Source organism: Gilbertella persicaria (assembly GCF_025201335.1).
Source record: "Gilbertella persicaria strain CBS 190.32 chromosome Unknown B0P05scaffold_33, whole genome shotgun sequence".
Classification (NCBI taxonomy): Eukaryota; Fungi; Mucoromycota; class Mucoromycetes; order Mucorales; family Choanephoraceae; genus Gilbertella; species Gilbertella persicaria.
The window spans coordinates 69,789-94,865 of record NW_026251994.1 but is presented as its reverse complement, the minus strand read 5'-3'; the positions used below and the strand labels follow the sequence as shown (position 1 = coordinate 94,865).

At 36.7% G+C, this 25,077-nt stretch overlaps 16 protein-coding genes across 16 annotated transcripts; 12 read left to right on the top strand and 4 right to left on the bottom strand.

The window, feature by feature from the left end:
* Positions 1–366: 366 nt before the first annotated feature.
* Positions 367–2,476, bottom strand: B0P05DRAFT_573414 (Sodium/hydrogen exchanger family-domain-containing protein; the record flags this gene model as incomplete). Its single annotated transcript, XM_051581508.1, has 6 exons — positions 367–1,122; positions 1,168–1,488; positions 1,532–1,593; positions 1,648–1,731; positions 1,772–2,357; positions 2,405–2,476. 6 exons carry the CDS (start codon positions 2,474–2,476, stop codon positions 367–369), a joined length of 1,881 nt encoding a protein of 626 aa, XP_051432655.1.
* A 301-nt stretch (positions 2,477–2,777) lies between these two features.
* Positions 2,778–3,878, top strand: B0P05DRAFT_580520 (kinase-like domain-containing protein; the record flags this gene model as incomplete). Its single annotated transcript, XM_051582027.1, has 2 exons — positions 2,778–3,771; positions 3,805–3,878. 2 exons carry the CDS (start codon positions 2,778–2,780, stop codon positions 3,876–3,878), a joined length of 1,068 nt encoding a protein of 355 aa, XP_051432654.1.
* Positions 3,879–4,464: 586 nt separating this feature from the next.
* B0P05DRAFT_589238 (uncharacterized protein) lies at positions 4,465–4,926 on the top strand (the record flags this gene model as incomplete). Its single annotated transcript, XM_051582723.1, has 1 exon — positions 4,465–4,926. One exon carries the CDS (start codon positions 4,465–4,467, stop codon positions 4,924–4,926), a length of 462 nt encoding a protein of 153 aa, XP_051432653.1.
* A 33-nt stretch (positions 4,927–4,959) lies between these two features.
* B0P05DRAFT_580519 (ubiquitin-conjugating enzyme E2 N) lies at positions 4,960–5,587 on the bottom strand (the record flags this gene model as incomplete). Its single annotated transcript, XM_051582026.1, has 5 exons — positions 4,960–4,994; positions 5,048–5,188; positions 5,231–5,362; positions 5,401–5,515; positions 5,561–5,587. The coding sequence occupies 5 exons, from the start codon at positions 5,585–5,587 to the stop codon at positions 4,960–4,962; spliced, it is 450 nt and encodes a 149-aa protein (XP_051432652.1).
* Positions 5,588–5,674: 87 nt separating this feature from the next.
* B0P05DRAFT_589236 (ferrous iron transporter B) lies at positions 5,675–6,429 on the bottom strand (the record flags this gene model as incomplete). The annotated part of the gene is made up of 5 exons (XM_051582722.1): positions 5,675–5,763; positions 5,829–6,105; positions 6,150–6,184; positions 6,227–6,331; positions 6,375–6,429. The coding sequence occupies 5 exons, from the start codon at positions 6,427–6,429 to the stop codon at positions 5,675–5,677; spliced, it is 561 nt and encodes a 186-aa protein (XP_051432651.1).
* Positions 6,430–6,604: 175 nt separating this feature from the next.
* Positions 6,605–9,455, top strand: B0P05DRAFT_550833 (uncharacterized protein). The gene is made up of 8 exons (XM_051579289.1): positions 6,605–6,873; positions 6,918–7,077; positions 7,119–7,237; positions 7,282–7,461; positions 7,510–8,328; positions 8,394–8,927; positions 8,978–9,156; positions 9,201–9,455. Exons 1-8 carry the CDS (start codon positions 6,647–6,649, stop codon positions 9,326–9,328), a joined length of 2,346 nt encoding a protein of 781 aa, XP_051432650.1. The 5' UTR covers positions 6,605–6,646; the 3' UTR covers positions 9,329–9,455.
* Positions 9,456–9,838: 383 nt separating this feature from the next.
* On the top strand, positions 9,839–10,382 carry B0P05DRAFT_474456 (small GTPase superfamily; the record flags this gene model as incomplete). Its single annotated transcript, XM_051574794.1, has 3 exons — positions 9,839–9,979; positions 10,036–10,170; positions 10,230–10,382. Coding segments are annotated over 3 exons (429 nt in total), but the record flags the coding sequence as incomplete, so codon positions are not given.
* Positions 10,383–11,499: 1,117 nt separating this feature from the next.
* On the top strand, positions 11,500–12,404 carry B0P05DRAFT_550827 (uncharacterized protein). Its single transcript, XM_051579288.1, has 3 exons — positions 11,500–11,680; positions 11,734–12,076; positions 12,129–12,404. Exons 1-3 carry the CDS (start codon positions 11,517–11,519, stop codon positions 12,354–12,356), a joined length of 735 nt encoding a protein of 244 aa, XP_051432648.1. The 5' UTR covers positions 11,500–11,516; the 3' UTR covers positions 12,357–12,404.
* Positions 12,377–13,675, top strand: B0P05DRAFT_550818 (Alpha/Beta hydrolase protein). Its single transcript, XM_051579287.1, has 2 exons — positions 12,377–12,610; positions 12,672–13,675. Exons 1-2 carry the CDS (start codon positions 12,405–12,407, stop codon positions 13,216–13,218), a joined length of 753 nt encoding a protein of 250 aa, XP_051432647.1. The 5' UTR covers positions 12,377–12,404; the 3' UTR covers positions 13,219–13,675.
* Positions 13,655–15,169, top strand: B0P05DRAFT_494968 (farnesyl pyrophosphate synthase). Its single transcript, XM_051575366.1, has 6 exons — positions 13,655–13,822; positions 13,883–13,907; positions 13,973–14,085; positions 14,129–14,421; positions 14,472–14,544; positions 14,593–15,169. The coding sequence occupies exons 1-6, from the start codon at positions 13,688–13,690 to the stop codon at positions 15,010–15,012; spliced, it is 1,059 nt and encodes a 352-aa protein (XP_051432646.1). The 5' UTR covers positions 13,655–13,687; the 3' UTR covers positions 15,013–15,169.
* B0P05DRAFT_550806 (ATP synthase delta subunit-domain-containing protein) lies at positions 15,170–16,181 on the top strand. The gene is made up of 4 exons (XM_051579286.1): positions 15,170–15,255; positions 15,309–15,347; positions 15,403–16,009; positions 16,059–16,181. Exons 1-3 carry the CDS (start codon positions 15,214–15,216, stop codon positions 15,784–15,786), a joined length of 465 nt encoding a protein of 154 aa, XP_051432645.1. The 5' UTR covers positions 15,170–15,213; the 3' UTR covers positions 15,787–16,009; positions 16,059–16,181.
* Positions 16,037–17,322, top strand: B0P05DRAFT_189292 (uncharacterized protein). Its single transcript, XM_051573178.1, has one exon. It carries the CDS (start codon positions 16,297–16,299, stop codon positions 17,134–17,136), a length of 840 nt encoding a protein of 279 aa, XP_051432644.1. The 5' UTR covers positions 16,037–16,296; the 3' UTR covers positions 17,137–17,322.
* A 3,067-nt stretch (positions 17,323–20,389) lies between these two features.
* On the top strand, positions 20,390–22,133 carry B0P05DRAFT_550803 (uncharacterized protein). The gene has a single exon (XM_051579285.1). It carries the CDS (start codon positions 20,461–20,463, stop codon positions 22,024–22,026), a length of 1,566 nt encoding a protein of 521 aa, XP_051432643.1. The 5' UTR covers positions 20,390–20,460; the 3' UTR covers positions 22,027–22,133.
* On the top strand, positions 22,133–23,107 carry B0P05DRAFT_589226 (uncharacterized protein; the record flags this gene model as incomplete). Its single annotated transcript, XM_051582721.1, has 4 exons — positions 22,133–22,253; positions 22,301–22,433; positions 22,479–23,036; positions 23,095–23,107. 4 exons carry the CDS (start codon positions 22,133–22,135, stop codon positions 23,105–23,107), a joined length of 825 nt encoding a protein of 274 aa, XP_051432642.1.
* Positions 23,108–23,192: 85 nt separating this feature from the next.
* B0P05DRAFT_589225 (FRG1-like family-domain-containing protein) lies at positions 23,193–24,123 on the bottom strand (the record flags this gene model as incomplete). Its single annotated transcript, XM_051582720.1, has 4 exons — positions 23,193–23,337; positions 23,385–23,901; positions 23,947–24,014; positions 24,065–24,123. 4 exons carry the CDS (start codon positions 24,121–24,123, stop codon positions 23,193–23,195), a joined length of 789 nt encoding a protein of 262 aa, XP_051432641.1.
* Positions 24,124–24,467: 344 nt separating this feature from the next.
* On the top strand, positions 24,468–24,765 carry B0P05DRAFT_435970 (SRF-type transcription factor (DNA-binding and dimerization domain)-domain-containing protein; the record flags this gene model as incomplete). The annotated part of the gene is made up of 2 exons (XM_051573714.1): positions 24,468–24,554; positions 24,610–24,765. Coding segments are annotated over 2 exons (243 nt in total), but the record flags the coding sequence as incomplete, so codon positions are not given.
* Positions 24,766–25,077: the final 312 nt, after the last annotated feature.

Here is a 25,077-nt window from a genome sequence, read left to right as displayed (position 1 = left end):
ATATTTCCAATGTTTAAATACATAGTAAAAGTTTATTTAGAAAGACTACTTATTTTAAAAAACATTCGTTCATATCTCTAAATTGAATTCTCTTAAAGGACAATCATTTTTTAGTTAGCGTCATTTATTTTTGAAAAATTGACATTTGTACCAGCCGTACTGTAATAAAACTGTGTTACCAAAGTGATACAAAAAGTTGGATCCACTTAACGTAGCACTTTTTCGAAAAAAAAAGGAGAAGCAAACTAGTTTATTTACATATAGAAAAAGGGGCATCTCCTCACTGACCACACATAGTAACTCCTGATATAACGTCATAATATAATACAAATATGTAATGAGCCTATACGCGCATTAGTGTGTACATCAAGCGAGTTTTTCTGTATCAGTAAACCCAATGGAAATGACATCGTGGCTTGAGTTTTGATGTGCGTGTTCAGTGTGATCATGACGATGTGTTTTTGTTGTCATTTTCAACAAAAGAGGGGTGGCAATTAATGTAATAGAGGTTGTGGCCAACAAGAGATAATATACCTCACGCGAAATAATCGATAGCTGTTTACCTCGAGAAGCAAGCACAAACCCAAATTCAGAGATTTGTGCCAATGCAATAGCCATAATTGAAGATTTGTGGATATCAAATTTGAATAAATACAAAATAATGCATGTCGCAATATACTTGAATCCAATAACGCCACCTGCAAGTGTCAATAGCAACATGGCTTCTGAAGCAAGAAATTGGGGATAGATGTGAAGTCCAATGGCCGCAAAGAACAAAGAGGCAAACATGTCTCGTACAGGTTCAATGACCGTGAGGGATGTTTCAAACATGCCCTTTCGAGAGCGAACAATCACACCAGCAGCAAAGCAGCCAAGTTCCATGCCTAAACCTAAATGCTCGGAAATGACAAGCATCGTCATGCAGACAGCAATGGTGCCCAAAAGCATGAGCTCATGGTTTTTTTGAATCGCAGGGATCGTACGTCGTAGTACACGGGGAACAAAAGGTATGAGTTGAACAATGGCAAAGCAAACCAAGCCAAAAATAACGAATGAGATAGCTATTCTCATGACTGCAAACACTACTTGGATCCCTGATTTAGAGAGGGCTGGGATGATCGCCTATATTTACTGATTTATCTATAGAACAAATAATGACTCACTTACCAGCATAAAGCCCAACAAGACATCTTGCATGACAAGTAAACCATATAAATGATCGAATTGATCGAGTCGAATACATTTCACAACAACAGCCGTGGAACTCAAACTGACACAAGCACCTACAAACACAGCTTCTTTTGTGTCTGCACCAACTATCCATCCCATCAGCACAAAGAACAAGACAGTAACAAACAAAATAGTCATTGCTCCACCAAGTGCTAATTGCCACATTTTTTTTATCTTTTCTAAAGAAAACTCAAGGCCAAGGACAAAGATGATAAACACAACACCTAATTGAGCAAGTGTTTCGATTTGAATAATTTCCTAAACAGCATGAGTTGATAGTATAAACATACCCAATGCATACCTGTACAAGATTATAGCCTGAGGGTCCCACCAAAACACCAGCCAAAATATAACCGAAAAATGCTTTTTACCCAATTCGAGTGAGTATGATACATGTATTATCTTTAGCATTTTTACCTGGTAATCCAATCCATGTAAACATCCAACCCAACACAAAGCAACTGACAAGTAAGAGAATAAAGTCATAAATGAGTCGAGTATCTAGACTATGTCAGTATTTCTTTGTGTATGTTTCTTTTACCTTCCACAATGACAGTAGCATCAAAAGGTTTTGTCATGACATATTCATTATTGTCTTGGTCGACTAAATTGTCTTGTAACTTGAGTACAGTTTCAATTCTTGCATCATCAAGTGAAAACATGGTGCTCTGTTTCATGTCTTTTTCCAATTGATCCGCATTATCGCTTACTTCTTTCAGCATATCACTAATCACTTGCATCATCAACTCCTTTTGTTCATCGCCTGTTGCATGAAATTGATGGACCGTGTTTGCGACTGATTTATATTTCTGGTGCGATGTTTTGACTGCTCTTTGGAAATCGAATGCCAAAGTAAGGGCTGGACTTCGAAAATCATACGAGGATTTGAAAGGAAGCTGGCTGACTGTTTGGTCGTAGACCTGAAGTATACCGAGAACAAACGACTCAAACGCCTCAAAGTCGTCTAGTTTGACGCCTGCCAATGCAAACAATTCTTCTCTCTTAGTTCCATGCACTGCTTCTATACTCTGGTACAACTGGTTCTTTTTGATCTCGAGTTCTCTTTTATGCTCAGCACCCTTTTGGAGCATAGTGAACACTTTGTCGGCGTTTGTGGGCACCAAGGCCTATTTTTGTGAGTTAGAGGATAAGAATAGAACACAAGCAGACTTACCGGCAAAGAAGACGGCTCTGCACGTGTAAAGAAACCGAAACCGAGGAGTAATAAAAATAATAGTGGACGCATGTATAAATGTGGCAAAATTAAAAAAAGACGAGAAAAGACTATTAATTAGGATCTTCACCAATCATAAGCCCCCCACTGATCCCCCCCTATTATTAAAGTGACGCAAGAATGCTTTGATAAAAAAAAAATGGCGGATGCTATTTAAGGAAACTACTGCTTGTCAGTCAATGGACTCACTTTGCTATATTACTCCTTATTGTAAAAAGCACGTTTTGTATTCAATTGATATAAAAAGGCATTTATTTTCTTCTTGTTCTTCTTCTTTCTCTCTTCCTCTTTACTTTTACTTTCTTCAGTATCAATGCAACCCCAACTTTCTATTGGCACATTGATTGACGACCTTGAAATCACTCGAGTGCTTAACATTGGCGCCTATGGACAAGTGTATCTTACACGCAATATCTATACATTCAAGCGATATGTTATCAAATCTTTACCTCACATTGGTCTTGACTCTCGCCAACTTGCTTTCCAGAGAAACGAAATCACGTTGCACTCGCATCTTTCCGACCATCCGCACATCATCCGACTTGAAAAAGTAGTACAGACACCAGAATACACACACGCCATTCTTGAATATGGATCTGAAGGCGATTTATTCTCAGCCATTACAGAAAAGGGTCTTTATTACGGCCAGCATGATCTGATTCGAAATGTCTTTTTACAATTAATTGATGCTGTCCGATACAGTCACCAACACCACATTTTTCACCGAGACTTAAAGCCTGAAAACGTCTTGGTCTTTGACGGTGGCAAGACTGTCAAATTAGCTGATTTTGGGTTGGCAACCACAGACGCTGTTTCTATGGATTTTGGATGTGGATCTACTTTTTATTTCTCACCTGAATGTCAAGGCGGTTTAGATGGCGCCAAACGAGTTGGATATGCAACTGCTCCTAATGATGTGTGGGCACTTGGCATTATCCTCATTAACTTGTCAGCAGGACGCAACCCCTGGCGCCTTGCTTCTTTAGAAGACGAGACCTTTTGTGGATTTCTTCATAATCCCAACTTGCTCTTAAAGATTCTGCCTGTCTCTATGGAACTCAACAAGATTCTAAAGCGTATTTTCTGTCTAGATCCTCACCGCAGAATCACACTTGATGAACTTTATCTACGCATTCAACGTTGTACTCATTTCACCCGTACACCTGAAGTAGCTCGCCAAGAAGCCATGATGTTGATCAAGAAGAAACAAAAGATGATGATGAAAATTCAATTGCCCAGTGCATTGGTTCCTCAGCATGACTTACCTTCCCCTCCCGATACACCCAATACAGACAACAGATCTCTCTGTAGCTCACCTTCAACTCACTCAGCATTGACAGATTCAGATAGTACAATTCCATTCGTTGACAAAAAAGGAGGTACTCATCTAGACCCTTATATTCAGGTAGTCTAGATTATCATTTTTATCATTCTCTTTATTCTCTCCTTTTATGCCCTTTTTTTTTATGTATATACATCTTTATATATATATATATATATATCCCCCTTTTTCTCTCTCTCTCTCTCTCTCTCTCTCTCTTTTTTTTTTTTTTTTCTCTCTTGCTTATACATAGTATTGTTCATAGTCCTCATTTTTTTTTTATATATGCTTTTTATCCTCATTTGTTATGTATATACTCTATGTTTCTCCCTCTCTCACACTATCATTATGCAACCTTCAAGTAGCAAATTATGTACATTTCTTTTATTATTATCATTCTTGTTGTAAATCTCAATAAATAGCGTCATTTGATATTGATCTTGACTGTAATTTAAGCAATTTCCATAAACAGTAACTCCTTTATTGAATGACCGCACTCAAGCATGATATCATGGTCAGTCTGTGCCCTTTGCCACAATTCAAAACAAAGTAGTACAAAATATGAGGAGAAGTTAAAATCAAATTTGACATAATATCTTCTCTCCTCTTTTATGATTTTAATAAATCAGATATGTGAAAAGTAAAGAGATCATCCTTTCTTTTTATTTTATTTTATTTCATGACAAAAAAGAGACCCAACACATGGACTGGTTATACTCATCAACCAAGCATAGAACAGGGTTATTCAGTCAGACAGACAATAGCCACTATTTCTACATTCACCTCAACAGCCAATACGTATCTTGTCTATACTTCACCACTCTCAGATCCTGTGTTTCATTCTCAGTCTTTACTGTTCTTATTTGGTTTCTTGTTCTTTCCATGTTGGTGGATAGGTGGCTTTTATCTCAAGATGGAACCCATACCCTGTGTGGATATGGAGCAGTCTGTGATTGTTCACCCATCTCTGATAGCCAATGGCAAGACATCATCACATGTCTTGCAGAGTGTAGTGATTGTCCATGCTAACAAAACTGACTCAATACGCTTCTTTTATCGATGGAATCGACATATGAGCTTTGTTTCTATTGGACTCTTGATGATCATGCTAGGATTATTGATTTGGTATTTTGTACAATAATAATAATAATAAACACACACTTTATTATCACATTTAGGTATGAGCATACATGGTAGTCCATTGACGAGCTAATGGCTAGGAGTCAATCGATACGCTTCAAATCTAAAATAATAGAGCTTACCTTGTTCAATAGCTCCCTTTTCATCTTCTTTCCAATGAGAAGCAACATCATTGGCTAATGGATCATCAGGGTTAGGGGCAGACAATAGTGCCTGTATAGAAAGTAATACAGTACGAATCTGAAGAGCTGGAGACCATTTATCTATTTGACTCAGTCAGGTTCTCTTATCAGATCCTGCTTTACCTTTAAGAATATCAAGACAGATACGACCCAACTTATCGATGTTAGGATGATAAATCTTAGTCAAGAAACGAACTTTAGGGGGACCCATAGGATAATCCTCGGGTAAAAACAATTCAAGATGAAATACACCACCTAGAGTCATCAGTAACAACATAATCTACTCTAGCTACCTTCAAAGGGAGATTGACTAGGACCAGCAATAATCACATCAAAATATCTCAAGTTATCTTCATGAGGAGTGGCACTGATGCCAGGTGCAGGGTCAGCCAATAAACGCTCTGTTTCCTAAACATAGTTCAGTTATTTGTGTAGAGATAGTCATTGGTCTACCTTGACGATTCGCTTAGGAAGTGCCATCATAAACCAAATATACAGAAAAAAGAAAAAAAAAAAAAAAAGAAAGGTTGCGTGTCTATGCAGATGTGACTTCTTTTTTTATTTTATTTACATGACAAGACAACCACTATCTTTTCCATCAGAAGGTGGATTATTGACTTTTTCAATATGAGCAATAATGGAATCAAAGATCTTGGCTATATATATATATATATATATATAAAACTAAGTTATGTATAATAGACAGATATATCCTACTTACAAACATTCTCATCTAATTTAGCAGATGTTTCAACAAAGGGACAATTCCATTGTTGTGCTAGTTCTTGTCCTTCCTGTGTAGATACTTGTCTCTGCATATTCAAATCTGATTTATTACCTACAATCACACAAGGAACAGTCTCTAAACCAGTGAAATCTAAAATCTTGTCTCTGATAATCTTGATCATATCAAAACTAGATTTTGAAGAAATAGAATACACCAATACATACCCATTCATACTAGAGGCATGATGGGAAGAAAGGATAGAATATTCATCCTAATGATAGGGTTAAGAAACTAGTTTGATGTGTACATATTTACTTGACCAGCTGTGTCCATAATCTCCACATTATACTCTGTTTTATTTTAGTTTCTTCATGGATTATATGTATGTTTACCTATGCCACGGTATTTGATTGTCTTGGTAAACGTGTTCTCAATTGTAGGATAATAGCTGTCAACAAAATGATTTTCACAAAATTGGATAACAAGCGAAGACTTGCCTTTGTTTGTGTTATTATGATGACCATTCTATCTATAGCTTACCAACTGCTCTTGTTCCTAATACTGCAATGCGACGTGCTCTTGCTTGATTTGACATGACGAATACAAAGACAAAAAGAAAAAGAAAAAGAAATGAAAAAAAAAAACCAATTTCTTTACTTCTGTTATTCATTCTCCGATTTTATTTTATTTTTATATATATAAAAAAGATAGGTCACTTTATTCAAAAATGCTGAGAGTCTTTTTTTCTTTTTTTTTTTTTCTTTTATATATATATATATATACATATATATATTTTAACGCGTAGTCTCTCCATGGATCACGAACAGCAACTTGCTCAGTTGCGTGAATTTGAGCATTCGCAACCAGAAGACGCTCAATCTTATGCTACTAAAAGTTTTTTAGAGACACTCGATAGTCTAATAAAGCATGGATTAGAAGCACAAGACGATGGTTCTGATGGTTATAAAGAAGAACTCAAAGTTATCAAGGATGCTATCAGAGCATTCTCTATTGTGCTTCCTTTTGTGTTTAAAACTGTGTAAGCATATGCATTCATCACGGATACATACTTATCTATGATAGTTGTCAAAATGAAGCAGAGTCTCATTTATGGGAACTGGCTCGATCACTATTGACCCTTGTAGAAACTCGACTTATAGAACATAAGAATACAGGTGTTCGTATCAGTGCACTTAAATGTCTACAAGTGATTTTCTTGTTATTGACCAAGTCTGCTCATCAAGTAAAGTATAGCTATAACATCATGTGACTTATGTATTATAGAAGGAGATATCCATTCATATGTTAAGAGCAGGTCATCGACTATTGAACTTACAAGCACTAGAGAAAGAAGGACAGGCAGTGTTTGATAAGATAGCAGATCTATTAAAGAGTGATATAGAGTAAGGCATTTATATACACATACAAACTAATGTGTTCTTATTAGATCTGTCTTGACAGCCACTATCAGTTGCCTTGTGGTGATGGTCAAGAAAAGAACACACTATTTACAGCCTGTGATGAGTCTATTTACTGGTTGGAGTAAGACCAGATCAAAAGAAGATTCACCTGTCATGATGCGTAATGTAGAAAAGGCTTTGAAATTAGCACTTGTTACTTTTATTCGGTAAAGTTATGATTATTGTATGTGTTTTATTTATATATGATGTCATAGTACGGATGCTTTCAATCCATATCGTACTGATATGATAGCAGCATTTGGTGCTATGGGAGGTAATGTAGGCATGTTCTCCAGTCGTCGTTCAGAAGACTCCAGAAGACTCAAACGACAACAACAACAACAACAATATCATGATCAAGAAAGAGAGAAGCGTATCAAGACAGACTATATGCCTACCATACCCACAGGCCAGAATAGATTGGCCAATTATGATATTACGGCTATTCCATTGGACAAGATTGTCTCACTCTGTATGACTGTATTACAAATGGTGCCATTGGAAGTCATGTCTGAACGTGCTGCCATGTTGCCTCCTGAAGGAGTGACCTTGGCTGTCACTCGAAAGGGATTCAAACGATCCACCACACCACCTTATCCACCCCCACCAGAACAACCTGAACATATTCACCATACGCGTATCAAACGAGAACAAGACATGACAGAAGCCAAACCTGTCTTGGCAAGTGCACAAGAGAGAGCCAGCCAGGCACTCAAGATGCAACCCTATGCATTAGCCACACCGCAGACACTCGATGCATCAGACAAGAAAACATTACTCAAAATGACGATAGAGCGGTTATTAGAAGCAGAAGCGGCATTTCGTGTGGAAAATCCTTCTAAAAACGTATGGCTTTTGTTGGTGGCAAAATTAATGACGCGTGGCACAACAGCTAAGCCAACAACGGATGATTTGATAATCCTAAATAAAGATGAACCATTAGAAGAAACAAAGCCTTTTGTTACTGAACTCGAAACATCATCAGATTTAAAGCAGTTGTTATTAGACTTTGTTGTCCAGCATCTCTCTTCCAGGTAAAAAAAAAAAAAAAAAAAAAAAAAAAATTCTATGTTGGATGGTTATTGATATGTTGATCTAGACTTGACTTGGCTCTGGAATGGTTACATGAAGAATATCTGATGGACAAACGCAATGCAAGAATAGACCCTGATTATCAACCCAATTATTTCTATTGGCTACATACACTACTAGAAAAGAGCATTCCTACTTTGGATGCAAAAGACAGAGTATTGACCAAACTGTTGTTAGATGCACCTGAATTGGACCAGAAAGTGATTGACCTTGTCCAACAGAACCTGAATGTGCCTGAACGATTTGTCTCATGCGTATCTACGCTCCGCAGCCTTGTCACGAATCGACCTCCTATTCGTTTAGCAGCCTTACAAGTCTTGTTGGATTTATGTACCAACCCCAATGATAAAATGCGTCGAACAAGCATAGTCGCTGTCAAGAAATGGAATACAAATCAAGAGGAAATGAATGGTCGAGTAGAGTCATTTGCGATTAAGTCATTACATGCACTCAAATCAACCGAGTGGACAGAAAAGGATGTAGTCAGGCATGCTGAACTTTATTTTGTGTTGTGTACCAAGAAACCAAGTCTATTACAAGAGTAATGTTCCTTACAACAAATATGACATCATCGACTCATCCTGACATTAGGTTATTCACTGTCTATAAGGAAGCAACAGAGACAGTACAAGACGCTATTCGTATTCATATGAGCAACATGATTAAATCGATTGGTATGCGATCACATGATATGATTCGACTGATGAAGACATTTCCACTTGGTACTGAGACATTGGTCATTCGCATGTTGAGTATTTTATGCGAATCAAGTAAGATATACATGTATACATTTCTTTTGACTTATCAACAATAGAACCACCCACAAAGGATATTTTGGCTGTTGTTCAGACCATTACTCCATTAGCTAAAGAACGATCGATGGATACAACACAGTTGTCGCCTATTTTAGCCGGACAAAGTCTGTCATCATCCTCCACCTAGTTCAAGAGGAGTTTCTATGAGACAACAAAAATTTATACAGCATGATACAAACAATAAAACTACTCTTTTTGGTTGTTTTTCTTTTCCAAATATATACTCTATTTATTATTTATTCCTTCTTTTTTTTTTTTTTTGTTTTTTATTCTTCTTTTTATAAATATATATATATATATATACATAACTTTAGACTTATATATATATATATATTATACATACACATACAAACACATACAAACACATATATATATATATTAAAATGACTCGAGGTGTAAGTGTACATATCAATATCGACATGTACCTAACACAATGTAGGTTGCACGAAAGAAGTTGGTGGTTGTGGGTGATGGTGGTTGTGGTAAAACCAGTTTATTGGTTGTGTATCAAAAGAAAGCATTTCCTCAGGTACATATATACATATATAAAAACAGGGATGATTACTGATGTCAATAGCGTTATGTACCTACGGTTTTTGAAAATTATATTGCCAACGTACCTTTAGATACAGGAAAGATTGTCGAGTTGGCATTATGGGATACAGCAGGACAAGAAGATTATGATCGATTACGACCACTGTCTTATCCAGAAACAGACGTTGTTCTTATTTGCTTTGCTATCAATCTTCGTACATCATTCACGAATGTCCAGGATAGAGTAAGAGTGATATTCAGAGAGTAAAGTTTTATAACACACTTTTTTTTTTTTTTTAGTGGCTTCCAGAAGTCACTCATTTCTGTGAAAATGTACCCAAATTATTAGTAGGCACAAAACTTGATTTCAGACAAAACCAAGAAGAAATTCGAAGATTGAGTCTAGCGGGTCAACGTCTGATCACAGTGGAAGAAGTAAGCACTTTTTTTTTTTTTTTTTTTTTTTGCTTGACTCTTATTTTTTTTTTATCTAGGGCGAACAATTAGCCAAGGAAATCGGAGCTAGATATTATGAATGTAGTGCTATGCAAAAAATCAATGTGGATGAAGTCATTGAAGCTGCAACAAGAGCTGCCGTAGCTGGTAATATGAAGCGTCTTCATAAAAGGCTTTGTAAAATTCTTTAAATTTTTGTATAATACACTCTATATCAACCTGTCTCTTTCTTTTTGTTTATCTATGATTGAAGAGCATGTCTGTTCTTACAAAAAAAAAAAGGAAAAGCAAAATAGATTGTATAATTCAGGGGCAATTGGGTTGAATGATTGTTCAGACCCAGAAATCTTGAACAACGTGAATACAAATGGATAGTAAACAAAAAAAAAAAAAGAAAAAGAGAGAGAGAGAGAGAGACAATATCTATCATTCAACATTTCTTTTAGATCTGTCCTTAATAGCCATCTGTTGCGAATAGTCAAAAGGCTTCATTTTCCATAAAAAAAAAACATTAGAGAGAATGAAATCTACATAATTTGTCACTACTAAATAACTTTTGATTCTCATTTAGTGCACTTCATATGCTATTGTATGCCTTTTTCGAGCATCAAACTTACGACACGATCTCAAATCATAGCCTGTATTTTCTTAAATAAACCTCCAACATAAACTACCTTTCCTTTTTTTTTTTGGATATATCTGGCAAACAATCTATTCGCATAATAACATCACCAACGGATTGGTAGCCCGTTATAAGCGCGAGTGTTTTTCAAAATAAACCATCTAATTCTCCTTTTTTAAGCTTTCTCTGTTTGAACATACATCAAAGAACATATTCATGTAAAAATATCGCAAGTTTTGAAAAAGTCAATTTGGCCTTATGATCCCTTTTACGAAATCTTCAATTTTCACTGTTGTACGATTGGTGAGCGATAGAGCCATTGTAAACATACCATGTTCTAGTAAGAATTGCTTCCCTATGTCTATAAAACACACTCAAAGTGTTAGATTTGCAAAAGTACTATGAAAGTTGTACGTTACAGCTCAAAAACAGAAAACGCGTTTTTGAGGAATAGCTCACTATCTTGATATTGACTATCTTGCTTTCTTTATGCCATTTGATGCGTGGTATTTTTATCTACCAACTTTATGAATGAAATTTTCTGATATCTCTTCGTTTTTAGACACTTTCAGTCCATCATTTCTTTTGAGTTAAATCTCTTGATATTAATTTTTGAGATGAGAATAATGATTTAAACTCAGAATTTAAAACTCGTATACAGTCACAGTGAAAACTTTATAATTTTTTTCTTTTTGTTTTCTCCATGTCAGAAGCCAAAGTATTTACTTCAGTACAAAATGTGCGAAGTACAACTGCGAATCAAACCAAAAAAACCGTATTCAAACATGTCCTTGCTTCTCCTTTTATCCTCAAGTGGCCAACCATTCACACAGACTTGGGACAAACTATCTTGAGTCAACTACTCAAGTAAGTAATGCCTTTCTTGATTGTTTTCAATAACAACACTTCACCATCAATAGAACACTTGAACCTATCGGTGCGTATCGAAACCAATGCCGTCAAATCAAGAAAGAAAAGAAACCAGACCAAATCATTGCACCTGAATTAAATCAACGGCTCTATGTCGGCATCAATCAAGTGACTCGCTATATGGAAAAATACATTCAAGATAACCCAGTTGAGTCTGACAAGACACCGGTCATTTATATCTGCAAACGAGAAATTAAGCCATTGCAATTGTGTCAGCATGTGTTGTATATGGCAGCTGTGGCAAAGATCAAATTAGTGCCTATGCCTGCTCAAGCAGAAGCGCGTATAGGAAAAGCATTGGGTATGCATCGAGCCAGTGTTGTCTTGATAGAGGTAAATGACTATACATTCAGAGTCTGTATGTGTGAGATTGAACCTGTAATAGATTATGGAAAATAAAGAAGAATCACTCCGACTCAGTGCAAAAGAAATACCTCTGGTGGATGCTCCTTGGTTAGAGAACGCATTAAACAGACCTGTCAATTATATAGGAGATACAACCAAGACACTCAAGACAACAGCACCTGACAAAAAGCAACAACAACAGTTGAAACGTAAAGCAGATACAGAGAATGGTAGTACGAATCAATTGAAAAAGGTCAAGCAGAATTAAAATACCGTTGTAAATAAATCTTTTTTTTTTTCTTTTTTTTTGTTTTTTATGACTTGTACACGTTGTTATGACCCTTTAACTAACGATAACTTTCGTTCACTCGACCTTTATCTTGCACCCAAAAGTTCAAAAGATTCTCCTCTTGTTGTCTTTATTCATGGTGGTGCCTGGAGAACAGAAGATAAGGCTGACTATAAAGACCTTTGTCTTGGTTTTAACAAACGAGGGATCTCGGTTGCTTCTGTCAATTATAGGTAAAAAAAAAAAAAAAAAAAAAAAAAAAAATCAGTCCATTCTCCTCCTTATACAGTTTAGATTGAGTTTGAAAGAACATCCTGACGCTATTCCTCAGGTACAACATCCTGATCATATCATGGATGTAGGTAAAGCTATTGAATACTTGTACAACACAAGTGAAGGTCATTACAACCCCCACCAAATCTATATTGTGGGCCATTCTGCAGGCGCTCATATTGCACTGATGCTCTTGTTAGACACAGTCTACCACCAATACATTGCAGGTGTGATTGGTGTCTCTGGTATTTATGATATCCCTTTGTTGCTTAAGACATTCCCTTCCTATACAGATTTTATTGTACAGGCCTTTGGTGCTGATCAAAGCAGGTTTCTTGATGCATCGCCTATCAGTAAAACATCGACTCAATTGGGTCATAAGCCTATTATTATTGCACACAGTCCACAAGATACGTTGATTGATCACCAACAACCAGAGTGCATGGTGGCTCATTTACAACAATTTCATCCCAATGTAGTTTTAGACATGACATTAAAAGGAGATCATTATGAGATCATGAAGACAGAGACGTTAGAACAAGTGGTGAAGCAAATCATACAGAAATAAATAGACGGTTTATTCTAAAGAATATGACTCATGTACGCCCAGTCTAACAATATAAAGATGAAAGAGTACAAGCCATCTTATGGAGTACACAAGAACAATCTACCTCTGTTTGGCTGAGTAGAATAACTATACCATACACTATTTTGAAATACACGCTTTTTTAATTGAACAAATTAGGTTTAGAGACACTATGACAACGTGTACCTGAAGATACCAATACTAATAATACACCAAGGCTATTTCTATGATATGCTTCTGAATAGCCTCAAGAGATAGACTCATAAAGAAATGCTTATTACTTGTTATATTCAACGATCTTATTGTTATTAAATCTATCCTGTCCATATACACACACTCACGGAGATCAAGACATAACTCCTCTCTATGGATTGAATTTCCGCCATGCTGTTAAGATGAAATGAAATCAAATTTTTTAATTTTCTTTTTTTTTTTTTTTGTTATTATAAACATGGTTGCTATCAAATTACAAAAAGAAGAAAACAGACAAGCTTTTCTCAAGGTATTCCCTACACTTGCTGATGAAATCCTTGCAGAAGTTCGCAAGTATAATATGCCTGAAGATGCTTATGAATGGACCAAGAAGGTATAACAAAACACGACTCCCTTTTTTTTTACAATCAACTAAAGAAAGTAACTCTATTAGATGCTTTACTATAATGTACCTGGTGGTAAGTCGTGTTTTTTCATTAAAAAAAAAGGGGGAGATCATTATAACATCTATTTGGGATGACAGGTAAATTAAACCGTGGTATTTCTGTGGTTGATACTGTCCGTATCCTTAAGGGCGAATCAGTCACTGAAGACGATATCTTCAAGGCCACTGTCTTGGGTTGGTTGGTTGAATTCGTAAGTCAATCTGATCCCAGGAGAATGAATTAACCATGAATAGCTTCAAGCTTTCTTTTTGGTTTCTGATGACATCATGGATGCTTCTATCACCCGTCGTGGTCAACCTTGTTGGTATAAGACAGATGGTGTTGGTATGGTTGCCATCAACGATGCCTTCATCCTTGAAGCATGTATCTATATCTTTTTAAAGAAATACTTTAAAAAGACAGATTACTATATTGAGCTTGTTGAATTATTCCACGAAGTCACTTTCCAAACTGAGCTTGGCCAACTCTGTGATCTCATCACTGCTCCTGAAGACAATGTGGATTTAAGCAAGTTTTCTGTTAAAAAGTAAGTAAAAAAAAAAATGGGGGATGATGTATTAAAGAAAAAGAGGATAGACATCAATTCATTGTTATCTACAAGACTGCTTATTACTCCTTTTATCTTCCTGTTGCATTGGCCATGCATATGGTAAAGTATGGCTCATGATGATACATTCTCTCTAATGATATACCATAGGTTGGTGTGAAAAATGAAGAAGCCTTCAAACAAGCTCATGATATTTTGATTCCCTTGGGTGAATATTTCCAAGTTCAAGATGATTACCTTGATTGTTATGGTGCCCCTGAAGTGATTGGTAAGATTGGTACTGATATCATGGACAACAAGTGCTCTTGGTTAATCAACCAAGCCTTGGCTAAGGCTAATCCTGAACAACGCAAGGTGCTTGATGAAAACTATGGTAAGAAGAATGCTGAGTCTGAAGCCAAGGTCAAGCAAATCTACCTTGATCTCGACATTGAAGGCATTTACAAGGCTTATGAAGAAAAGTCTTTCAATGATTTAAATGCCCTTATTGAAAAATTGGATGAATCAGTTGGTCTCAAAAAGATGGTCTTTACTGAATTCATGGATAAGATCTATAAGCGTACTAAATAAGCTAACTTTAATTTACTTTACTAAATAAAAAAAAAATAGATATGTTTAATCTCCGATAATAAGAGTACGTCATCAAGTCCATCGATTCGTCTGTCCCCAGCCCAGCGTGGGGGGATGCTAAAAAAAATTCAAGAGTAAAAAAAAAGAGAGAGTGGCAGAGAAATTGCCTCTTTTCCTGTATATTCTATAAATCAGTTTAAAATGGCTTCTAGATTCACCCGTTTGACTACTGCTGTCCCTAAGGTAAATCACACTTATTGTTGACTTGATTCTCACTCCTTTTTTTATATTTATAGTTGGCTCGCGGTTACGCTGCTGCTCCTACTTCTGTTAAGGTACATGAGCGCGATAAAAAAAAACACGCAAAGGCTAATGATTATGTGTGTATAGGCTCCCATTACTCTTTTCGGTCTTGATGGTCGTTACGCCACTGCCCTCTACACTGCTGCTGCTCGTCAAAACGTTCTTGAAGCCGTCGAAAAGGATCTTAAGACCCTCAACCAAGCTGTTGAAAAGGATGAAAGCCTCAAGGCTTTCTTGGAAAACCCCACCATCAACCGTGGCGAAAAGATGCAAGGTATCAACAGTGTCTTGAAGAAGGCTGGTAAGCCTAGTGAAATTACCCAAAACTTTTTTGAAGCTTTGGCCGAAAACGGTCGTTTGAACCAAACTTCCAAGGTTATTGATGCTTTCTCTGAATTGATGAGCGCTCACCGTAACGAATTGCCTCTTGTTGTTACATCTGCCAAGGTAAGAAAACTCCATGATATATAGATAAGAGAGATTAACTATTGTGTATGATAGGCTTTGGATAAGTCTGCCTTGAACAAGATTGCTGAATCCCTTCAAAAGTCCAACCTTGCTGAAGGTAAGAAGCTCCTTGTCTCCAACAAGGTTAAGCCCGATATTCTTGGTGGTCTTTTGGTCGAAGTTGGTGACAAGAGCATTGATTTGACTGTTTCTTCCAAGCTCGCCAAGTTGAACAAGTTGATCACTGGTAAGTGAATTGTCTGTATATTCATGAAAACTTATCTGCTTTCTTATAGACTCTGTTTAAATGTGTTTGTGCTCTCTCTTTCTTTTTTTCCTCTTTAAATACAATTCATTTCCACATATAATGTACTTATAAAAAACTTAAAAAAGACACTTTATTCTTTTTTGTCTCATCAAGTAACATGGCCCGAGTTTATTTTATTTTCTTATTGTTGCGGAGAGTTATCTCATGTGCAACCAAGAGGGTTATTAAGTTGTCTCTCTCTTTTTTTTCTTTTTCAACTAATTTGTATGTCTGTACTTTCCACTAAAGTGACTGAGCCTGCCCCCATCTTGCATGCCAACAGTTACCCAACAGCACCCACTATTGTTGCTTCTACCAACGCATCTCCATGCTTACAACTCATTCTCGAAAAGAGCGAAACAGAACCACTTGTGGCACTCGTAAATAACAAGAAAGTCTTGTATTATTATCAAGAACCACTATCAGATAATGAATCGCCTGCGGTATTGTACGATACCTCAAAAAGTCCATTATGGCGAATATCTGACCGAGATTGGCATCGTTTATCCCTTGTGTCTGGAGACCAATGCATTGTGATATCATTAACACCACCTCTGTTCCGGTTCATGATCGACAATCACATCTATCACTGGCAAACAATACAGACAGAAGCAGGCTACAGTCTAAAATGTTATCATACAGAATCCAAAGCATTACTGGCAGAGTTAGATGACACAACACTCTCACTTTATCATCATAACCCATTTAGAACTCAATTAGACCATACAGGTGTCATTCTCTCTGGTTTATTAGTGCATCATTACATGAGTAACTTGCTCGCATCAGATCCTTCCGGTCTAGACGAATCAGACACGCTTTCTTTTACACAGCATTATCCTGGGCATCAAAGTCTGGTCGGGGATACAAGATGGTCAGCACAGTCATTTAAGAGCATTGAATTAGACCCAGGCATATGGCGTTGTTGGTGGGGATATAAGTTTTGGTGGTCATGGCTTCCTTGCTGTATGCCTGGTGGATGTTGTGATAGAGTCTGTATACGAATGAAGGGGAAAAAAGCGCGTAAGAGAACACTGTCTAAACAAGGTTGGCAACAACAGCACTACTAATTTATTTATTTTTGTACATATACCTTTTCTTGTAAGAATAAAAGTCTGTATTTTTCTTTTTCTTTTTTTTTGGGTCATACAATGGTTATTTATTTGACACACACACAAGTAAGGTTTAACTATTCTAATAGATATTGAGAAGTTCTTTAATAGTCCGCTTCGCCTTGGAGAAGAAAAGAGTAACAATAGTTTATGAAAAGCCAGTATGTCATACAGTATTACATTGGTTCAACCATTAAAATAAATAAAAAACAAAGAGGATATTTATTTTTGTCGCTTGCTTTTAGCGGCAAGGATAGGGTATTCTAAATAGGGTCGAAGCCACTCGCGAGGTGTCAAGGAAAGAGAGAGAGAGAGAGAGGCCCAAGGAGGCTATCTTTCATCACTGTGGTTCTTATTATTTCCTTCATATATAAAACAATATTCTGCTAATTAATCGAAATTTTCAATCATAAAAGGAAGAGACATTAGATCAGTAGCAACACCAACGCCTCGAAAGATAGACAGTTGGATCGGGTCATAGCGACCTTCTTCAACCAACACTATCTTGCAAGTCCTGATAGATTCGCCATCGTCAATAAAATCACAGACAATTGGTGAAGGGACATTAAAGAGAGCCAAGTTGGTCAAGCATCAACTTCAACAAGTTGTGAAGGTCTTGTCTTTGGTTTCTTGATTTCAGCAGCAAAGAGGCTAAACTTCACGTTATCAAAGGTCACTTCCAACAGATAGCCAGGACACAGAGAAGATAAGGAGCAAGCTGAAGGACCCAAAGATGCATAAGATCTTTTTCTTGAGCTTGTTTTTGTGGGTGTTGCTGGTGCTGTATTGGTGAAAGGCAAGAGAACATCCAACTCAGAGAGTTTTTCAAGCTGGCCTATGGCAGTAGAGTGGACAGTTTGGCCTATATTGTCGAAGATATGCTCAAAAAATGGAGGCAAGGTAGAATCAATGTAATTTTGTTCAGTTTCAATGCTTATTGACTTGATCTTCAAAAAGGAGGACACAAAAAGAGTAATCAACAGCAGCTTCTTTTGATTCTTGTTCTTTCTCGCCTTAATTTTTCTTCTGCAAAGGCAATACAAATATCATCTTCGTCTTCGTCTTCGTCTTCATCTTCAGCAACAATGGCATTTGCTTCCTTCGTTTCTGTCTATGCCGTTTATTCCAATATAAATAAGCAAATGAAATGAAATAAAGAAAATACCTTACAAAGAAAACGGCACAATAGTAGAATATCATCACTTGCTTCTTCTTGAAATCTTCTTCGACATAATTGCTTCAGCATAAACTTTTTCTTGTTCTCAAGGCCTAATTGTTCTAAGATTGACGATTTGTGGTCAAAGACCACGGTGGCAAAAAAGAATTAGCCTAAATTGACAGCCTTTCTTCACAAAGTACCAATAATATTGGCCTATACAGCCAAGATTGGGAGGTAAAAGATTGATTAATTTCTGGATGTAAGAGAAGCAACCAATACAGAAGACAATCTTGTCCATTTAGGCCAAGTTGGATTTCTTGACCTTGCTGTTTCCGTTAATCTTGAGAGCAAAGCAGACAGCTGTAGTCACTTACTAAAATAAAGTATATTTTCTTCAGGCTTCTTATGCACTAACCCTCTTTTCTTGGGGACCACCATCTCTCAGACATGTTCGCAGAGTACCAGGTAGAGAGGAGGTGGCTAGAGAACACTCCCATCCATTCCAAAAGCAACCACTTTTGTATGATTATGTAGTTTCTTAAAGAAGAGAAAGTAATTGTAGCTATTTTATGAAATATGTTTTATCAATTGACTATATTTCACACAATAAACAAGTTTTTTTTATTATTTATCGTATGAAGAAATCAAAGACAAATGATTTATTTGTGTGAAAAAAAAAAAAGAACATTGTATAATAAAAACAATAGAGACACTATAAAGCTAATAGCAGCTATATTCTAAAACACTTTTCTTTGGAATGGACGGAGTGTTCGCCATTAATACATTTATGCATTTTGTGTTTCTTTTTTTAGGAGTACCCCTTCTCTAGTCACGGTTATATGAGCCATCCCCCTCTCGATTCGGTATTCTACAAACATGTTTGATAGGGAGTGGTGCACAAGAAACTTGATTTTATTGTGTACCTATTAATCCTTTCTTTATTCCATACAAGTCATTTTTGCTTTGGCGAGCAACTCAGTGACCAAGTCTTTCCTTTATTTCACCGTCAATTCAATTAGCCCTCAGATAAAAAAGAATACTAAGCTGAATGATTCATTTGCACATCACCCAGCCTGCCTAAGCACTTATTGAACAGAATGAATTCAGCAATGAAACTGTAATTTATTATTTACATTCGACTTTACCTCTTTTTTCTTTTAATGGCTGCAAGTTTTTCGTATATACTAGATTAATTGACGCCTTCTTCTGTTGTCTCTCCTTCTCCTTTTCTCGCTGGCAATGTCAGTTATACTTCTCGTCTCCATTACGGCAATATTTCGATTGAGTGCACTTTTAACTTCAAATTCAGAACAGATAAAAAAATATTTTGGCACAGACCATTGGGCACAAGAGTAATACTAAGGGCACACGAATACTCCAAACTAGGCCATTACCCCCCCCTAATAAATCCTACCTAGCCAAGTGCGCCCCACACCCGAAATTTCCAAAGGAGGTTGGATACAAATGTTGTAATAAAGGAATATTGTAAAATACGTAGGCCACCAAACACTGAAAAAAAATACTTGGGTTTTTTGACCATTATATATGACTGATAATAGTTTTAAAATATATATTTCATACAACAAAAAGGCTTATTTATCAGTCAATTCTTTGCAAATCGTAATATTGTAGTAAAAAAAAAAGAGGACTTTTGATCATCTCGAAATCTAGTATTTTTTGACTCAGAGATAATCGCTTATGTATATGTAAACGTAAAGAACTTGAAAGTCATGGAGGTCATTCTCTTATGAAAAAAAGAGAGAGAGAGATGGTGACAGAGTAACTATTATTATTTTACTGAAGATTTTGGAAATGGTATAAACGAGTCCAACTCATAGACTATGCTTCTTCAATGCAACAATAGTCTACCATAAACATTGCTGTCTATGATGTACTTGTTGCAAGAGATCGAATCATAGACATATCCGTTCTTGACTCACAATGAATTAAAGCCATATTATTGTTGCCTTAAGGCATCAAATACACAAGCTATTATTTTGTCAATGTAAAATGAGAGTGAATGTTAAAGAGCTTCTGACAGGCAGAAGGGGGGTTTTTTTTATTGAAGATACTTAATTTATTGAAAAAAATATTATTTTTTCTTGTTCCCTCTCATTGTTTATATGACAATAACACATCGACAAAAGCCTTCTGGAAGTACACTGAGTGTAGTAACTAATGCAGATGGAGGATCTGCAGTAGACGACAAGGAACCTCCTAAATACCATTGCGATGCTTGTTCTAATGATGTCACTAACACGGTCCGTATTCGTTGTGCAGATAAGGATTGTCCAGACTTTGATCTCTGCGTCACTTGCTTTTGTGGTGGAGCTGAACCCGTCAAGCACAAGACTTGGCACGACTACCGTATCGTCAAACCACACAGTTTTCCTATTTTCAGTGAGGATTGGGATGCAGACGAAGAACTCTTGTTGATTGAAGCAGCAGAAAAGATGGGCATCGGTAATTGGCAAGCCATTGCTGACTATGTAGGCACCAAGGGTAAAACAGAGTGTGAACAGCATTATTTGGATGTCTATGTCTCGAGTCCTAACTGGCCTTTGCCTCGTATGAACCTCAAGTTTGAAGCAAGTGAAGATGAGTGCCGTGAACGCAAACGACAACGGCTACAACAGTCGCGTGGCCTAGTGCCTCGCAAACCAGCTTCTTCTCAACCCAACAATGCAAAGCCTATCACCAGTGGGCCATCGTTTCATGAGATTCAAGGTTATATGCCTCGTCGATTTGAATTTGAAACAGAGCATGAAAATGATGCAGAGCAGTTTGTCAAGGATATGGTGTTCAATGACGATGACACACCGGAAGAGGTAGATTTGAAAGTGATGGTATTGGATATCTATAATTCTCGACTGGATCGACGTATGGAGCGAAAGAATTTGATATTTGAGAGAAGATGGCTTGATTTTAAGCGTATGCAGGCTACAGAAAGAAAACGACAAAAGGAAGAACGTGAGATTTATAACAAGACGCGTGTCTTTTGTCGATTACAGACAGAAGCAGACTATGACTTGTTCGTCAAGGGCTTGATTAAAGAGCAACAATTACGGGACAGAATAGCAACACTACAAGAATGGAGACAGGCAGGCCTTACGACTATCAAACAAGGAGAACAATACGAAAGGGAGAAACAGAATAGACTAGCTCAGTTAAAGACACTAGCTCAATTATCCAATGATAGACTAGGCTCAGCTAGCACAGTTCAACGGAATATGTATCGCTCTCAAATGGCTGCTTTAACTACATCCAATGGAGCCAATTATTATCGAGATAGACTACTTCAACCTACACCCAGTACACCTCCTACTACCATCACGTCAGCAGCAGCTTCTGGTGGCAGAAAACCAGCCAATCCTTTGAATATTCAGGATGCAGATGGTGTTCATTTACTGACAGAAGAAGAGCAAGTGTTATGTTCAACATTGCGTATCATGCCTCGTCCTTATCTTGTTATTAAGGACACAATACTTAAAGAATACGCTAAACATGGATTTATGAAACGAAGACAAGCACGCTCATTGATCAAGATTGATGTGAATAAAACCAGCCGAATTTATGACTTTTTTGTTGAAAGCGGTTGGATCAAAGCATTCAGAGACCCTTCCACTTTACCGCAACCATCACCACAACCATCGCCTGCAAATAACCCACCACTAACCGAAGCAAGCTAAATATCTCTCTATACATTATACACCGAGGACTATTATTATTATTATTATTTTTTCTTTTTCCACTATTTAAGCAGATTGTTTTTTCCGCATCTATTTAATAAACGATATGACTCTTTTAGAAGATCCTTGTCAAAATTCAGTGATTGCAAGAGCAATTACTCAAAATAGCTATGAAATAGAGAACAATGCACTTTTCTATGTCTTATTGAGCTTGTTTAACATAGGGAGTAACGTATTGGTTTGGTTTGTGTATCATATCTAACTATGAATATAGTGAATGAACATCAACTGGAAAAAGTGTATCAATGTATGACAAAGAAAAAGAAGCCATTGGTCATGCCTAAACTATCTAAACTCCAGAGTCCAATGCACTCACATATGTGGCAAGACTATCTTGGTGATACAGAGTAAACTACACAAAGTAACAAACAAGCAAGGCTAATGAACAATAGCATGTATTTTACATACCTTGAATTCTTTTGTCATCAAATACACTGTTATGGGATTAAGTCAGTGATGGACCAATACTATTATTATGGTCCTCTCTCTCAATCCATTGGCTCTCCTTTGATTCATTTGGCTATGGGTATACAGCATCATCAAAGCCAAGTAGTAGCACAGGGATTAGCTCATTTAGCCTCTACTTTTCAAAATGCTAGTTTTATTGTAAACTCGTCTTCAGGCTGCTTTACTGCACATCAAATCCTTGTTGATCAAATCCGAGTAGATCCGAGATTTAGTTTACAATCCAAGCAACTGCTTAAAAATGCTCAAGAGCTGCTTAAAGACTATGTTAGTCTATGGAAAATGCCTCCTGATGGACTGAATGAATTGCGTCTGCTTACAGTTCAGATGATGGTGGCCCTTGAAGAGATGTCCTTGTTACTCAACACAATCAATGCACTAAACATTCTTTATCCAAACAATTCTTGCCCTGAACATATGGTGCGTATTCAACTCTTGAATTTGATGTGTTACTATATTCACCAAGGACGCCCTTTGATTCCAATGTATAATACTCAACATGCCTTGGGAGATCCTTATAAGCTACTTAAATCAAAACTTCAGAATGGAACGATAGACACACACACTATTTCCACATTGACTGCTCTACAAGAAGCGTATAATCAAACCCCACTTGTCCTCTACAAACAAGCTATGATGTTTTATTTACAATAACGATCTGCTTTTGCTTTTTCTCTTCTGTCTAATAAAGCTTCTGCTAATCTGCCTTCTGTTTTAGCTCTTTTTAGCGCTTGTTTATCCTCATATGTCTGACTGATCTGTCCACCCCATGAATGATATTTTTTACTATAATACATGAGTTATATACATCACACGCACTGTATGCTGCTTACACTGTATCCAGTTCTGATGCTGCTGATTCGCCCTTCTTCTTTTTCGTCTTAGGCTTATATTTAAATCGAGCTTGACAATAAACACGAAATGATTCACAAAACCCAACGTCTTCAGCATCTGCTCGAATACGAACACCACTACCTGCCACTTGATCAATCATCAAGTATTTACCGTGCACATTTTGAAACCCAATGCCTGCCTCTGCAATCACAGGCTTCCATTCCTCTTGTCCACCAATGGCTTCACTTGAACAAGAAACAAGACCAAATTTATCGCTACTAAGGTATTTCCCATTGGCTGATTTGAGCGTAAATGCATCTGTTGAGCCTACAATACGCGAACCCACAAATACTTGTTGCATGATCGTTGGTTCTGGTGTAGTCTCATACAAGTCTGGTAAAGGGTAAGCAAGGAATCGATCATCTTCGTCTACTGTGAGACAGATAGGAGGATCACTAGGATGTGTAATAAACAAAGGACCCACTAGGTCTTCTATACTGTCTGCACGTACCCAAACTATATCATGATGAATAACATAATAACACACTATGTATGCTTTACCTTGGTCTGTAGACTCTGCTCCTTCGCGTTCATGTCCTTCAGACGAATGATGTTTTCTTTTCTTTTTTCTATTGTGGTCATGAATAACAATTTTTTATTGATAGAAAAAACAACTTACTTTTGTGACTTATCACCTTTAAATACAAGCTTATTCTTCTTTGGTACAATACCAGACATGATAAAAAAAAAGAGAAAAAGAAAGAGCTAATTCGAGTTCAGCTATCTATTTTTTAAAAAAAAAAAAAACTTTATGTGTAACCAGGGAAACTGCGCGCGATTATCATGTAAACACAGTGTCATTTATTCTCACCAAAAAACTGGGATACACAGAGGGCGTCATGCAAAATAAATATAGTTTCTTTTTTTTCTTCTTTTTTTTCTTCTTTCTCTTTTTATCATTAAGAATGCAATCCAATTATTACCAAGCTGTATTTCAACAGAATCAACCGTATTTAATGCCAAATGAGATTGTTCAAGAAGAAGATTCAGACGAAAGTCCTATACCTGATAAAAGATCTGGCAGAAGAAAGATCAAGATTGAATACATCAACGACAAATCAAGAAGACATATTACATTCTCGAAAAGAAAAGCGGGTATTATGAAAAAGGTAATATATATATATATATATATATATATATATGAACAAATTCTTATTGTTATAGGCTTATGAACTCAGTACATTGACAGGCACACAAGTCTTGTTGTTGGTTGTATCTGAAACAGGATTGGTCTATACGTTTACAACGCCCAAGCTGCAGCCACTTGTAACAAAACCTGAAGGGAAAAGTCTGATTCAGTCATGCTTAAATGCGCCTGATCCAATAGAAGCCTCTTCTATGGACTCTTCTGTTACTTCTCCACCTATGGTAGTATCCTCTTTCTTTTCTTTATATAGCTAATAGGATGATAGACACACAACACAGGTTATTATCCAGCAGAACCGTCTTTTACAGAAGATAAAAAGGTATAATCATTTAAAAAGAGGGAAAAGGCTTATACTTTTGTGTTAGGAATACATGGTAGGAACACAACAAATTGCGTCAAACTATAATCCAATGACATACCCGGGTTATGCAGACAATACAGCACCTTACACTTATGAAAATAACGATAGATATTGGACAAACACC

What these genes read in the sequence shown, in the direction of transcription:
- B0P05DRAFT_550833 (XM_051579289.1), top strand. Translation starts at nt 6,647, where the DNA reads ATGGATCACGAACAGCAACTTGCTCAGTTGCGTGAATTTGAGCATTCG. An exon ending in TGACCAAGTCTGCTCATCAA is followed by an intron (nt 7,078 to 7,118) that starts GTAAAGTATAGC and finishes TATGTATTATAG; the next exon opens with AAGGAGATATCCATTCATAT. An exon ending in GTCCAGCATCTCTCTTCCAG is followed by an intron (nt 8,329 to 8,393) that starts GTAAAAAAAAAA and finishes ATGTTGATCTAG; the next exon opens with ACTTGACTTGGCTCTGGAAT.
- B0P05DRAFT_550827 (XM_051579288.1), top strand. Translation starts at nt 11,517, where the DNA reads ATGTCAGAAGCCAAAGTATTTACTTCAGTACAAAATGTGCGAAGTACA. An exon ending in ATCTTGAGTCAACTACTCAA is followed by an intron (nt 11,681 to 11,733) that starts GTAAGTAATGCC and finishes CACCATCAATAG; the next exon opens with AACACTTGAACCTATCGGTG. An exon ending in CCAGTGTTGTCTTGATAGAG is followed by an intron (nt 12,077 to 12,128) that starts GTAAATGACTAT and finishes AACCTGTAATAG; the next exon opens with ATTATGGAAAATAAAGAAGA.
- B0P05DRAFT_550818 (XM_051579287.1), top strand. Translation starts at nt 12,405, where the DNA reads ATGACTTGTACACGTTGTTATGACCCTTTAACTAACGATAACTTTCGT. An exon ending in GTTGCTTCTGTCAATTATAG is followed by an intron (nt 12,611 to 12,671) that starts GTAAAAAAAAAA and finishes TATACAGTTTAG; the next exon opens with ATTGAGTTTGAAAGAACATC.
- B0P05DRAFT_494968 (XM_051575366.1), top strand. Translation starts at nt 13,688, where the DNA reads ATGGTTGCTATCAAATTACAAAAAGAAGAAAACAGACAAGCTTTTCTC. An exon ending in TGGGTTGGTTGGTTGAATTC is followed by an intron (nt 14,086 to 14,128) that starts GTAAGTCAATCT and finishes AACCATGAATAG; the next exon opens with CTTCAAGCTTTCTTTTTGGT. An exon ending in TTGCATTGGCCATGCATATG is followed by an intron (nt 14,545 to 14,592) that starts GTAAAGTATGGC and finishes GATATACCATAG; the next exon opens with GTTGGTGTGAAAAATGAAGA.
- B0P05DRAFT_550806 (XM_051579286.1), top strand. Translation starts at nt 15,214, where the DNA reads ATGGCTTCTAGATTCACCCGTTTGACTACTGCTGTCCCTAAG. An exon ending in TGACTACTGCTGTCCCTAAG is followed by an intron (nt 15,256 to 15,308) that starts GTAAATCACACT and finishes TTATATTTATAG; the next exon opens with TTGGCTCGCGGTTACGCTGC. An exon ending in CTGCTCCTACTTCTGTTAAG is followed by an intron (nt 15,348 to 15,402) that starts GTACATGAGCGC and finishes ATGTGTGTATAG; the next exon opens with GCTCCCATTACTCTTTTCGG.
- B0P05DRAFT_189292 (XM_051573178.1), top strand. Translation starts at nt 16,297, where the DNA reads ATGTCTGTACTTTCCACTAAAGTGACTGAGCCTGCCCCCATCTTGCAT.
- B0P05DRAFT_550803 (XM_051579285.1), top strand. Translation starts at nt 20,461, where the DNA reads ATGACAATAACACATCGACAAAAGCCTTCTGGAAGTACACTGAGTGTA.